We start from the raw sequence: 14785 nt of genomic DNA, 5'->3' as shown, positions 1-14785 counted from the left end.
TTATTATTTTGGCTGCATTGGGTCTTCGTTGCTGCACGGGGGGCTGCTCTTCGTTGCGGTGCACGGACTTCTCCTTGTGGTGGCTTCTCTTGTTGCGGAGCATGGGCTCTAGGTGCATGGGCTTCAGTAGTTGTGGCACGCGGGCTCAGTAGTTGTGGCTTGCAGGCTCTAGAGCGCAGGCTCAATAGTTGTGGCACACGGGCTTAGTTGCTCCGCGGCATGTGGAATCTTCCTGCACCAGGGCTCAAACTTGTGTCCCCTGCATTGGCAGGTGGATTCTTAACCACTGCATCACCAGGGAAGCCCCTCTTCCCCCTTTCTTGATTAATTTTTTATGACGCCCATTTCATCTCTCCTGGTGGCTTACTAATTAAACTTTTGTTTTGTTTAGTGGTTTACAATATATATCTTTAATGTACCACAGTTTACCTTCAATCAAATTCTGCTTAGATCACATAGATTATAAGAACCATGAAACAGTACACTTCTAGTTCTTCCTTCCCATTCTTGTGCTTTTGTTGTCATACATTTTATTTCTGTACATGTTCTAAGTCCCACAGTGCATTATTACTATTTCTTGCTTTAGGCAATCAGTCATCTTTTAAAAAGATTAATGCCCCCCCATGTTTATTTACTTACTGTTACTTATTTTTAAAAATTTACCATTTCTGCCCCTCTTCATTTCTTTGTGTACATTCAAATTTCCACCACCACCTATGGATTTCTCAGGTCTCCTCCACTGGCTCAGTTCTTTCTGATGAAGATCTGATAGAGATCTCTGGCAAATGTGTTTGGATTCCCCTTGTGTCTAGAGCTTCCACAGATGCTAAACAGTTGTCCTAGCCCACTGTTGACCTTTAATAATCTGGTAAATGTTTTGTTGTTCATCACCTGTTTTATGCTCTGCCAAAGTAAAAATACTTAGAGTCCTGTCTCTCCTTGGAGTGACTTGGGAATTTAGTTCAGTTGATTGTCTTGTAATCTTAGCTCTCTGATGGACTAAAGAGTTGGTGTGGTTTTATAAATTTTCTCTTTCCTCATCTTTAGAGTGGGGATGACATTCTCTTGTGGATTTCTACATCCTAAACAGGACCTGAAATATGCAGAGGAACCTGAAAAATTCAAAGTGCAAAATAGCAAAGTCTTTCCCCCTTCGTACAGTGGAGTCCTTTGCCATAGAAACTCCTTTCAGCAAAGGTTATTTCCTGGCTGTTGTATCATTTAGACTTCAGTTGCAGATAACAAAATATTGGAGCTGTTTTAAACAGAATGGGATTTAACTTTAGAAATTAGATGCTTAAAATCATTGATAGGGTTGGAGAAGTAGGCTCAAGCTGGACCTCAGAATAGTCCCACAGAAATGGTTCCACAAGTGAGCTCTTAACCTCTGCCCCATACGGAAATTGAGAAGCTGCTGGGTTAACTTCTGAGCCAGGATCACACTTCTTTAGCTGCGATCTTGAGATCAGGAAACCTCTCGCAACGTCATTGGCTCTAGAACAATTTTGTGCCTCCTACTTCTACTGCAGCAAAATGGATCCCTTGTGCACCATGCACTCTACGCCTGCTTAATTCACTTCTGAATTTGTCTTATACACATACATCTGATTGGCAGAAGTAAATCCAAGGGGGTCTTGGAAATATAACGTTTGGATTTCTAGCCTTTGTAACATAAGCAAGTGAACTAGAGGGAAGTTGGAAAGGATACTGAGCAAGTCATAATTAGAGACGACAGAATCCATTCGAGTGAGCTATTATGAGGAGAAAGAAATTTATTAAAGGGTGTCAGAAGGCTAACAGACGTTAGCCAGGGATCCACGTTTCGATGCTTCACAGACAGGACTTGCGAAGCTAAGAGCAGTATCTAACCCCACAACGGCAGTGCTCTAGCAGGAACCCCACTACAACATCCGCTGCCTCTACTCAGCAATCTTGCATGATTCTGTTCTACCTTGACTCTGTCAGTAAGTGCCATGTATCTAGGGTCTATTCTTAGAACACTTCACTTTTTACCAATTTTTGTATTAGAGTACTTTTGACTATAAGTGAGAGAAACTCAACCTCATCTAGTTTAGAATAAAAGATAGATACTTTGGTTATATTAGTCAGGGTTCTTATTTGGTAAGTACAGAATTCACTATAATTTAAACCGAAAGGCATATAGGATATTAGGTTCTCATAAAATCTCTGGGAAGACTAGAGAACCAGGTTTGGATGCTGCACTTCCAGAAACAGTGGAAAGACCCATGCCCTCTGCTGCTTGGAATCCATGATGTCAAACGTGGATGGCAGAAAAGTCAACACACATGCCCCAGAAGAACGTGATATCCCAGCCATTGTTCTTGCCAAACTATGCAGTCTCCCTGCATGCAGCCTTATTCTGATGTTGCTAACTCCTATATCTAAATGTCATTCACATTTGTCAGCTTGGCTAAACCTGGCCTGTATGTCTGCATCCTTGTTCAAGAGTATCTGGGGAAAATGTATTTAGAGCTTCAAGGAAGGTAAGCTGGAAGTAGGTTGGAAATGAGTGTACAGTTTCTGCCACCACCCACTTCTTTGACTACTTAACATCCATCCTTGCTGTCTCTACATGCTTCCTTTCCAGACATCAACTTTAAAACAATAGTAATTATCCCTGAATCATTAGAAAATACGGTACTATTTCCTTAAATGGGGAGGCTTAAATTTAATATCACGGCATCCATCTCTGGTTGCTGTTTATTCCTCTTCTGGTTTTAGCCACAGCCCTGTCTTTATAGCTTGTAACTTCTGCATTAAATTATAAAGGTGAAAACACCACCACCAACAGACCTTATATAAAAATAGAGAGGGAATTGGGTCCAGAAGGAAAATAATTACACTGAGCAAGGAAGAAAACATAGATAGCTTTGTTAGTCTTCCGTTCTCCCTTTGTGAAGCTCTTCCTGATGCCTTCATTGTCATAGAACAGCGCGCGCGCGCACACACACACACACACACACACACACACACACACACACACACACACACACACACACACACACACACACACACACACACACACACACACACACACACACACTTCTCCCTTCCGTATCTTAGATGACCAGAGTTCTTAGTCTGGTGGGGTGACCCAAACCTTCATTCTTGCAGGTTCTGGGCCCTGGGTTAGAAGCAGCGTTTTGTGGGAGTAAGTCATTCATAAGTCTGTGTGTGCTATTGCTAACCAATAGCACAGAAAAGGCAAATCATATCTAGAATAATTGTCCATTCAATGAAAACAGGTAACTGCTATTCCAGTATGCTGAGAGTCTAATCTAACTGACACGTTACCAGGAATGGCGCCACGTTGGAGGCCCAGTGTACTCTGTTCCTTGCAGATTAGACACTTGGAGTAATCAGATCAGAATGGGTGAGAGGACATCCCTGTGGTGGCACCCACGTGTGTGTCCATTTTGTTTATGTGTCCTTTGAGCAGTCATTGGGTAACTAGGGAAAGAGGCTGGCTTATAGCCAGAGGGATCATCTTATCCAGCAGACGAGTGAAAAACCTCCTTTGCAGAGGAGCCTTTGTGAACCTGGGGGCTCAGATATCCTCACAGCCAGGCCCACCCTCAGATGCCTGTCCCACAAACCTCTTTTATAAGCCTCATTGTTACCAGTCCTCTAATCTCATTCCTTTCAAGTCCCTGATCACTGTGACAAGTAAATAACCATTGTCCACGGATGGGTATGGATTAGTACCTCTGGCCATCTCGCTTGCAACGCAAAGTAGAAAACCAGATGTCCACTCTAATGTTCTGCCCTCCAAAAGGATCTCCCTTCTTCACTGGGCTTCACAGTCACTCCTGCCTGGGGCTGAAATGCTGCAGCAGTATAATTCCAGTCAGTGCCAATACATCATGCGGAGCCATCTGCCACATTCGGATTTTTTCCTCTTCAGTTGACGTGTTGGAACTCCCATGAAGGCTGAGTGAGGGTTGAGGGAGAAATGATACTACATCAGGAGTAGACGCACTGAGATGTGACCTACACTACTCCTTGATGAGTGTGCTGGTGCTGAGGACAGCTGATTAGGACTTTATGGCTTAGATAAAATCTGGCTCGTGAGGAAACTCAGGTTACAGGGTCACTTGGTTTTCTTTTCTCAGGCTTCCAGGTAAATTGCATGCCCGGGCCTCTTTCCCAGAAGAAGAATAATTAGGGGATAAGAGGTTTTGGCTTGCTTAAAACCGTGGGAGACTATGCCTCAGCTGTCCTGTGAGGTGTTGCCGTAGTTGGCTCCTTAACACCATCCCTCAGACACTTTCAGCTCCATTAGATTGCTTGTTAAATTGGAGAAAATTATATTTGCTTTAACTGCAATCCAAATGCCAGCTGTGCCAATCTGTTCCTGTAAGTGAGACCACGTTTGTTGAAGTTGCCACCCAGTTAAGTTTTAAAATAACGTCCTTTTTCTAAACTCCATTTATTTTTCTCTTCAGACCAAACAGGTGAGTTAAATGTGGAGATGATAGGAATTGCATGGATGTTGTACATGTGGTCCATAAACAGACCCCTAGCTGCACTGGGGTCTGGGAAGAACTATTTTAACTCTAACCCCAGCGGTGCATTAGGGCAAGCTGGGAGTCAGAGGGTGCTGAGTCACGTATCAGTAAAATCTGCCACAACAGCTAAAAATCGAATGTGATCAGTCATTTTGTTTGATCTGCCCTGATTTACATATCTTGGAAGACTAACAGATCTCCCTTTACAGAGGGACATATTAAATATATTCTTTCATTGTGGGTCTCATAAGTAAAGGCTCATTTGGCCATTTTTGAATAATTGTATAAAATAGCAGACAAGCTTCCTATTTTTCTAATATGTACCGCACTTGGCTATGTTCTTTTTCCGAGATTTAGGTTTTCATTTTATTTACAACAAAATAGATCAGAATAGAGCAGTTTTGGAAAGGATGAGAAATATTATACCAGAGACCAATGACCCCCAGTTGTAGGTGGCATCTTTGGAAGTTGAAGAACTCAGTCCAGATTCTTTAAAATATCATTTCTAACAATTGTACTTCCACCCCACCTATAGCCCGAGAAAAACTGAGTAAGTCATGAAATATTTTCAGTCGTAAGGTTTATAATTTTTAACAAAATGGGAGTTGAGAAATGGAATGTGTTGTATCAGCATCTCTGGCTGAATAGAACTTGTTTGGGGACCCTTTTGCTCAGAATTAATTTCAGGTTTTCAAACATTTCTTCTAGAATGCATCTTCCATGTGGATTATTACCTCCTTATTTTTAAGAAGTGGTTTTAAAGGAAAAGAGTTTCTACGGTAGCTTGTTTTCATTATCATGTTAAATATTTTTTCAGCTCCCTTGGAAATCATTGACTAGCATCATTGAATATTATTACATGTGGAAAACTACTGACAGATATGTGCAGCAGGTAATTTTTTCATATTGCTACCAATACAATTGCATTAAAATGAACTTTCTATTTATACATTAATATTTCTTAGCAATATGCTTAGTTTTAAATTTGTTTTGTTTGCTTTATCTTTTCTAGACCATTTTAAAGTACGTGATTTCATATCTTTAACATATTATTTTAAGATTTTAGTCTCGATATTTTCTTTACTTCAGATTCCATTATGATAAATATTTTGGACAGACAGCAGGGAACGATACCAGTAGAGAGGTATTATTTTCCTTGTAGGTGCCTGGTGCTTCATCTCTTTGTGAATATAGGTGACAGGAATGACTTAAAATGTGTAAAAGATCTTCTGAACCCTCCTAGACATTTTTGTGGTTATACCCCCTAAGTCTTTGACCTTAACTGTAGTAGTTAGTCTTTACTAGTTTGATACTTCGTACATAAGCACACAACTTTTTTTCCCAAAATTATCTCTAAAAGCAGGGAATCACTTATTTTGTAAATTCTCCCCAAATGTCCCAAATTGAGGTAATTCTCTCAGTTACCTATTTTGAGTAATACTACTTTTGGGGGAAAGGTACATTTTCCTCAAGTGACCTCAGTCAGTATATTATATTCTTCTAGTTAACGTGTCAGAACTGGTAAGGAAAGGGGCAGGTATATTTAACACAGACATTATTTGTCCTAAGTATATGATCACCCAATGGCAAGTGTTAGATGCTATAAAAATTTAATTTAAAGATCACTTTAAAAATTACCATAGTGAGTTGTTGAGGTTGTGAATAGTGAATATATACCCATGGCTTGTTGAAAAATTCCCAGAATCACATCATATATAATTCAGAAAGTGCTCATTTCAAACTAGCATCCAAATCCAGGCAAGATGGTTCTTTAGGACATTAGTCTGCCATCTTCTCGCCTGTTGGCTTTCCTAATAAAGTTGCTCTCCCGCCCCCTCCCCCCACCGCCCCCGCCACCGCCCCCCCAAATACTTACTTCAAACAACTTAGGTATCGTGAAGACCATGTGCTCTGGAAAACCTGTGTTATTCAAAGTGAAAAGAGTCCCTAAAGATAGATGGTGGCGATGATGGCATCAAGGATGGTTGAAAGTGTTTGGATAAAATTATTTCCAAAAATTTGAACTCCTTCTTTAAAAGTTTTAAGTTGTCTCCTTAAATGTTTTTGTTTCCTTCTCATTGAGCAAATGGAGGGTTGTCTTATATTCTGATTTGTCTTCATTTTGAGTATCTACCATACATTATTTTCCTTCCCTATTGGCATTTATTATTGTGTTGATCACTCTCTGGATGTGATTATATAATCTTTTCCCCGTTCCTTTCCCTGCATTTGGCTCCTAATCGGTTCCTAAAAATCTGACATGAGTTCAGCCAAGCTTTAAAGCTTACTGCATGTCTCCCAACATTCGAGGGTACATGCTTATTTAACTGGACTTAGATTAGTTACTGTCTCCTTCTCTTTCATGGACTTTGGAAACTAATCGTCTCTGAATAATTTTCTAAAAGCAAAGGTTATGTATGGTTTTTTTCCCTCTGAGAAAGGCAAAAAAGAAATAAAATAGAAACTAAATGTGAAAAAGTAAAAATAGTTACTTACAAGTCCTGTTTATCTACTCATGGAGGAATGGGAAATGGAGTTGTTCATTGCTTTATTTTTAAAATTTGTGTCTAAAATGTTTTTAATACTTGCAGTTCTGTACCTCAGAATCTAGTGATTTTTTCCTTACAAATCACTGCAGTTGACATGCATGAAAGAAAAGCTCATCTTAAAAAGGCAATTTTTGAATTATACTTTAATGTTTTATTTTCTTGTGAATTTTTTAAGGCAGATGAAGTGGTAATAATTATTCGACATCGTGTGTAAAATATTTTATCTATCTTTTGAATTAGAAACGTCTAAAAGCAGCAGAAGCTGAGAGTAAGCTGAAACAAGTGTATATCCCAACTTAGTAAGTAATGGAAATCTTTTAAAATATTTGCCATGGTATTAATTCTCTTCAAAACGAAATATGGGGGCTTCCCTGGTGGCGCAGTGGTTGGGAGTCTGCCTGCCAGTGCAGGGGACGCGGGTTCGAGCCCTGGTCTGGGAGGATCCCACGTGCTGCGGAGCGACTGGGCCCGTGAGCCACAATTACTGAGCCTGCGCGTCTGGAGCCTGTGCCCCGCAACAAGAGAGGCCGCGATAGTGAGAGGCCCGCGCACCGCGATGAAGAGTGGCCCCCGCTTGCCGCAACTAGAGAAAGCCCTCGCACAGAAACGAAGACCCAACACAGCCAAAAATAAATAAATAAATAAATAAATTTAAAAAAAAAAAAAACACGAAATATGTACATTTTGGTCAGTTTCAGCCAAATTTGAATTTCTTTATGTATCTTATTTTCTTCCACTACAAAGCACTGTTTGTTCGCTTTCCATTATGGTGCCACTTAAATGACCTTTTTTAGAAAGAAAAATGGCTGGTGGGGGAAACCCCAAGTCAGCTAACAAAAGGACCAGAGGAAACATGCCATCAAAGCTTCAGGGAGGATTTCCCTGGTGGTCCAGTGGTTAAGACTCCACGCTTCCACTGCACGGGGGTGCATGTTCGATCCCTAGTCAGGAATTAAGGATCCCACATGCCACGCAGCGTGGCAAAAAATAAAAATAAAAATAAGTAAATAAATAAAAAGCTTCAGGGAAAGTGTTAGAAAACTAACCTATGAAAATATTATTTGAAGCAAATGTGTTTCAGAAAGTTAGCAACTTTTGAAACTTCTGTATTGTTTAATGTATTTTGTTTGGGTAATGTGCATTGCCCTTTTGAGGTATGTTGTTTATTTGCTTGAGGATTTTACATTGTTTGCTTGGGGAAAGGGTTAGGGGATGTAATTAGAACCAAACTTTGTAAATATTGGATAAATAATGAATAGGTTTCAGTTGTTTCAGATGCCTAGCATTCTATCATTATTGTCCTTTTGGTTTAGAAATCATTGTCATATCAAAGTGAATGCCAATTTTCTTTTCATTTGCTACATTTTATTTTTTTTTTATTTTTTATTTTTTTTAAAATTTATTTATTTATTTATTTTTGGCTGTGTTGGGTCTTCGTTTCTGTGCGAGGGCTTTCTCTAATTGCGGCAAGCGGGGGCCACTCCTCATCGCGGTGCGCGTTCCTCTCACCATCGCGGCCTCCCTTGTTGCGGAGCACAGGCTCCAGACGCGCAGGCTCAGTAGTTGTGGCTCATGGGCCTAGCCGCTCCGCGGCATGTGGGATCTTCCCAGACCAGGGCTCGAACCCGTGTCCCCTGCACCGGCAGGCAGACTCTCAACCGCTGCGCCACCAGGGAAGCCCTCATTTGCTACATTTTAAATGAATTATCTTTTTTTGAGGTCATGAGTTTGACAGTTCATTGGTTCAGGAAAATTTATTGAGCACCATGTGTATAGTGCTATCCTAGGTTCTTTAGGGATTAAAATGAAATTTACTACAGCGTTCTGTGTACTGATTCAAGCTTTTTCACTCTTTGAGCTCAGTACAGTTGTTTTATACCTAGCCTTTTGTTTACTGAATTTTGATATATTAATACATATTTTTATATACAGGAGGCCTCATAGACACTGAATTGTTACATTTCTTATTAATCTTTTTTTTTTTTTTTAAGGTAAATCTTTATTTATTTATTTATTTATTTATTTTTGGCTGTGCTGGGTCTTCGGTTCGTGCGAGGGCTTTCTCTAGTTGCGGCAAGCGGGGGCCACTCTTTCATCGCGGTGCGGGGACCGCTCTTCATCGCGGTGCGCGGGCCTTTCACTATCGCGGCCCCTCCCGTTGCGGGGCACAGGCTCCAGACGCGCAGGCTCAGCAGTTGTGGCTCACGGGCCCAGCCGCTCCGCGGCATGTGGGATCTTCCCAGACCAGGGCTCGAACCCGTGTCCCCTGCATTAGCAGGCAGATTCTCAACCACTGCGCCACCAGGGAAGCCCCTCTTATTAATCTTTTATCTCAAGATAGATAACATGTAATTTACAGGGTCCATAATTTTTATTCAGAGCTGTAATGTCCTTCCTGCAGAGTGGTTTCTAATATTTTAGAAAATTACATGTTTTATTTGACTCATCTATAAAAGAACAACTCCCCAAAGAAAACACTGCTGTGATTCACGTGTCTTAGATTTTCAAAAACAGGCATACCAGCTTTCTTATACTTTGCAGTGCTGTTACATCAAAGGAAAAGTACATTTAGCCAGTTTTCAGCAAATAACCCAGATAATTGTTGCTATTCTGTTTTGCATTGACTTTGGAGTCTTGATCTAAACCTTGATCTAAGTCAAAGACTAAGTCAAAGACCAGTATGTGGGCCAAATCTGACCTGCCACCGATTTTTGTAAATAAAGTGTTATGGAATACAGCCATGTTCATTCATTTATGTATTGTCTCTGTCTGCTTTTGTGCTACAATGGCAGTGCTCAATGGTTGCAACAGAAATTATAATACCCACGAAGCTTAAAACATTTACTCTGCCAACCCCTGATCCAAGTGAATGATTTTTGAAGATCTAGACAGAGTTTCTAATCATACTTTTTAAAAACGTTACCTAAATCATGTATGTAAATAGAATATATGAATTCTATTTATTATGATTTTATTATTCATAATAAATTCTGTTATGAATCTGTACTGTTGAGTTGGATAAGAATCTGAGTTCTTTGAAGAATTTCCCAATTAACTCTGAAATATTATTTTAAAACAAGTAATAGATTAAGTTTTTTGGGGGAGGGTATGCCGCACTACATGGCTTGTGGGATCTTAGTTCCCTGACCAGGGATCAAATCCAGGCCCGTGGCAGTGAAAGCACCAAGTCCTAACCACTGGACCACCAGCGAATCCCCAAGAATTATTTTATACTGTCATTCTTTTGAGACTGGCAGTCTCCTATATATGCAAAGCACTCTGTTCAGTACTAGACGTAGATCAGTTAAGAAGACACGTTGTCTTCTGGAGCCTACATTCTGTTGTGGGGGAGACAGATGCCAAACAGCTAGTCACCCAGTGTGTTGAGTACTCTGATGATGAAGAAGAGATGGTGTGACAGTTTGTTCTGGGGACCACACTCAGTTGATGCTGTCAGGAAAGATTCCTTGTGGAGGTGAGTTTGAGTGAACTGTAGAGGAGGGCTCAGTCAGGTGATGGAGGCTTTCCAGGCCAATGGGATTGTGAGATGGGAAGGGGCAGAACAGAGTTAAGGAGGTGAGAGAAAGGCAGTGTGGCTGGTATGAAGAGAGTGGTGAGCCGTGGGAGGCCAATATGGTAGGCAAGGGCCAGGAGTTAGCCATCTGATAAACAGTGGAATTGGATTGTAAACAAGAAAGTGTCATGATTAAATTTCTACGTACTTTAAGATTACTGGCTACATTTTGGAAAATGGTATGGGGAAACAGGGGAGTGGATGTAAGAACACCAATTATGAAGTTCTTGGAGAAGAAAGATGATAGTAGCTTGCCCTAGAGCTGTGGCCTGGAAATGGTATGCTACTTAGAGGTGATTGACTTGTATGTAGAGATAGAGGGGAGATGTCAAGCTGAGTCCCAGCTTTCTGGCCAGCTCAATTAACTAGGTGGATTGCTGTGCTGTTCACCATGATGAGAAACTGCAGCAGAGAGCCAGGTTGGGTCATTTTGAGTTTGTTTTCTCCAAAAAGAGGTGTTGAATATGCTGTCAGATATATTGGTCTTAAACTCAGGAGAAAGTTCTGGGCTAGAGGTCCATATTTGAGCCTCATCAGCATATAATATTGTGCTTGAAACTATGGATGAGATTTCTTAGAGAAATAAGAAAAAAGAGCCTTGGACCAAACTTGAGGAAATCTGTTCAATATATCAGATAGAGTATGATAGCTGAAAAAGGGTAGCCAGGTGAGTGCATTATCACACAACCTGAGAGAGGAGTGTCTTTCAAGGAGGGAAAGAGGTTAACGGTGTCAAATGCTAATGAAAAACAGCCAGGGAATTTAGCAACATGGAGGTCGATGGTAATCTTTAATAGAGTGCTAAGGGCTGCAGACAGTGAAGATTAGCATCTCTCAGGAAAACTGGCTGGAAAAGGCAGTCGAGAGAGTTCTTGGCATTGAGGGGTGAGTTTGGATAGAGTAATGGGGGAGTTTTTTAAATACGGAAAAATGGAGAAATATGTTTCCATGGTAATGAGGAGGGTCCAGGAAAGAGAATCAAGTGTACAAAGTTCTCAAGAGGGCAGGAGGGCTGCAATCTGGAGCATAGATGAGGGGAGGAAAGGTTTGGGCATTAGATAAAGGAAGGGCAGTTTCATATAATGCAGCTTTAAAAACTTTAAAAAAAATGTTTGTCTTTATTCAAATGGTTACATTGACATTAACCATTTGTCCCCTGAGAAGTAACCTGTAGGCACTTGGTTTTGCAAAACATGTTTTAAGTGGTTCACCTGTCTATATTCCATCTTTGCACACTCATTTTCCTTTTGTGATTATTAGAATTAAGGTCAGTGGTTTATTCAGTCAAATAACATTCTAGATTCAGTTGAACAACTGAAGTTGTGTTTACTCTCATTCTTTTTCAGGCTGCTCAACTGTAAATTTGTATTAGCTCTCTTAACACATATATTTTGCCCTGTGTTAAATGTCAGAAATGTTCATATTTGGAGAAAGCCTTCTGACATTATCAGCCATTTGACTTCAAGGGGCTATCACTTCTTTCTGTGTATAGTAGATTTTAAAAATCAAATATTTTTACATACCCTTGGAAATCTTAGTCATTCTGAATCACCACTTTTAACTTTGTACTTTTCCAACTGAAAACTGTAAGAGGAGAAATACGTTCTGTCTGGTTTAAAATGTGTCTTTAAAACCAATTTGTCTTCAAAATACATTGCTGGCACAGATTTAAAGTGTAAATAATAGCCCTGTTTATAGAATAGGGCCCTCAGTGCACACAGAGGTTAAATAATTTCTTCTGGGGTGGCGATGGGGCGTCAGCTAAGAATTACAGTAACAATGCCAGAAAGAAATCTTATTTTTTAAAAAAATTTATTTATTTTTATTATTTTTGGCTGTGTTGGGTCTTTGTTGCTGCGCACAGGCTTTCTGTAGTTGCGGCGAGTGGGGGCTAATCTTCGTTGTGGTGCGCGGGCTTCTCATTGCGGTGGCTTCTCTTGTTGCGAAGCATGGGCTCTAGGCGTGCGGGCTTCAGTAGTTGTGGCATGCGGGCTTCAATAGTTGTGGCACGTGGGCTCGGTAGTTGTGGCTCGTGAGCTCTAGAGCGCAGGCTCAGTAGTTGTGGCGCACGGGCTTAGTTGCTCCGTGGCATGTGGAATCTTCCCGCACCAGGGATCAAACCCATGTCCCCTGCGTTGGCAGGTGGATTCTTAACCACTGCACCACCAGGGAAGCCCAGAAAGAAATCTTAATTTGTCGTCAGGCCAAGTTTACATATTAGGCTTTCACTGGTAAATGTAAGTGTAGGAATGAGAAACAGCAAAAAGGAAACTCATGAGCCTACTCTGTGCTGAAACTCCAGGTGTCTTAATAGTTGTGAACTCTCATGACTTCACAAGCCACAGGAAGCTAGAGTATGGTCTGCATTTAGTCATTCAGCATTCATTACTAACAAATAATTTGCTAATTTACTTTGCTTATTTTTTGCCCAGCAAATAGACATGAAAACTCCTCTAGAATGCAAGCTACTTGATGTCGGCACTTTTGTTTACTGGGCACTGAATAAATATATGTTAAATGAATTATGAGTGTATTGAGGACATACTATGTACACCTGTACAGTATTCTTAGGCATGGCTGATAAGCAGGGGAGTTAGGCTACCCCAGATGGGAAAAAGTGAGCCATGTTATGTTTGCTCAGTAAATACCAAGGCAATCTGGGTTACATGTTTGTGAGGAATTATGGCCTCTGGAAATCTGATAGATATAACTTTTTCCTCTTAAAAAGAAATGCCTCAAATACATTTATTGGTTTTTCTAATTTCAAGTGCTACTTAATCTTCGTCATAAAAATTCAAACATAATAGAAATCACGAGTGGTCACAATCTCCTGAAATGCTAACTTTTACCTCTCGAGATATGCCTTGCTGATATCCACAGTGTCTCTGTTGGGCATGTGGCTTTCGTGTGGTTCCCTTGAGAGCCAATGTGTGGAGTCAGCAGCTGTCACACCAGCAGCAGGAATGGGACAGTGGTTTTCTCTAAACACAACACACTACCCTTGGCTTAATTATTTAATCCAAAAATTATATTCTCAGGAGAATTTATGATAGGGGATAAAGTTTAATAAGTTGTATCTTTCAAATTTATCAGAGGGTGTCCTAAGGAAATTGTATTTGGGTGGAGAAGAGATACGGTGTATTTATTTTGTGAGTGTCAGGCTTAAGAGATTGGTTTTTACATAACGTTGGTTTGTAAAGATAAATGGTTTGGGTTCATTTTAACACCTTACTTTTACCAGTTTATTTCTTCTTACCAAACATTCAAATGTTTATTTACGTGTAGTTAAGATAAATCAATAATGAAATGTAGAGCCTTTTACCTTGTTATGCAAGTCATTTTTATCACTTTACTTTATATTTCATTGAAAGCAGCAAACCAAATCCCAACCAAATATCCACCAGCAATGGCAAACCTGGTGCTGTGAATGGAGCCGTGGGAACCGCATTCCAGCCGCAGAACCCTCTCCTAGGGCGAGCCTGTGAGAGCTGCTATGGTAAGTTTTCTCCAGTAGGGCTTCCCCCGCTCCTTTGATGCCTGTTGTGGGTGAAGGGCAGGGAATTGTGGGTGAAGGGCAGGGAATTGTGCTGGCACTGCTGGGCAGGAGGTGCGAGAGGTCAGCACTGCGCAGAGGGCAGAATAACGTAGCCTCAGAGTGAACAGATGCCCATCCTTACCTTCCACCTGGACACTGAGTTTAGGTATTGGGTTTCCTTTGACTTGCTTCTGTGGTGTCCTGGGTTTGTTGAGCAGTGTGTGCTAAGCTGTATTCAGAGCTGTTACTAGCTTTGTGCAAACCGTGGTCCCACGAAATATACCAAACCCCCTTTTGGTGTTTCTCAGTATGTTTTGACAAATTAAAGGCTCCAAATAATTCTGTAGGAAAGACCTGCGTGTGGATAAACTGCTATTTATAATCCTCAGACGAGGTTCCCTTAGAGCACTGGCTTGGGAGATGCTGTTTTATGATACTTTTAGCCTCAGGGCCCCAGTCTATTTATCAGTATTTATCCATGTAAAAAAACTACCCAGTGCCGGCAGTATTATATTTGCCCTGGATGTTAAATTGGGTTGGTGAGATGAACTGCTAGGTAGTCGACAATTTTTTTTTGGCTGCGCCTCGAGGCATGTGG

At 40.8% G+C, this 14785-nt stretch overlaps 1 protein-coding gene across 5 annotated transcripts in view; it reads left to right on the top strand.

Moving 5' to 3' along the window:
- Positions 1 to 14785, top strand: part of MTA3 (metastasis associated 1 family member 3) — a 159086-nt gene that overhangs the window by 113261 nt on the left and 31040 nt on the right. For 3 of the 5 annotated variants that reach the window (XR_005022451.1, XM_036873680.1, XM_036873681.1), the window contains exons 10-12: positions 5347 to 5421; positions 7319 to 7377; positions 14024 to 14148. Coding sequence is in view for 4 of the 5 variants with exons in the window: in XM_036873680.1 (XP_036729575.1) it covers positions 5347 to 5421; positions 7319 to 7377; positions 14024 to 14148 (259 nt within the window). In the remaining variant the exon portion in view is untranslated. The remainder of the gene's footprint in view (positions 1 to 5346; positions 5422 to 7318; positions 7378 to 14023; positions 14149 to 14785) is intronic. The other 2 variants (XM_036873682.1, XM_036873683.1) reach the window with 1 other exon arrangement.

The sequence above is a fragment of the Balaenoptera musculus genome, chromosome 13 (genome assembly GCF_009873245.2).
Source record: "Balaenoptera musculus isolate JJ_BM4_2016_0621 chromosome 13, mBalMus1.pri.v3, whole genome shotgun sequence".
NCBI classification, from domain to species: Eukaryota; Metazoa; Chordata; class Mammalia; order Artiodactyla; family Balaenopteridae; genus Balaenoptera; species Balaenoptera musculus.
Note: the sequence above shows the minus strand (reverse complement) of the source record. Positions and strands in the feature narration are given on the sequence as shown.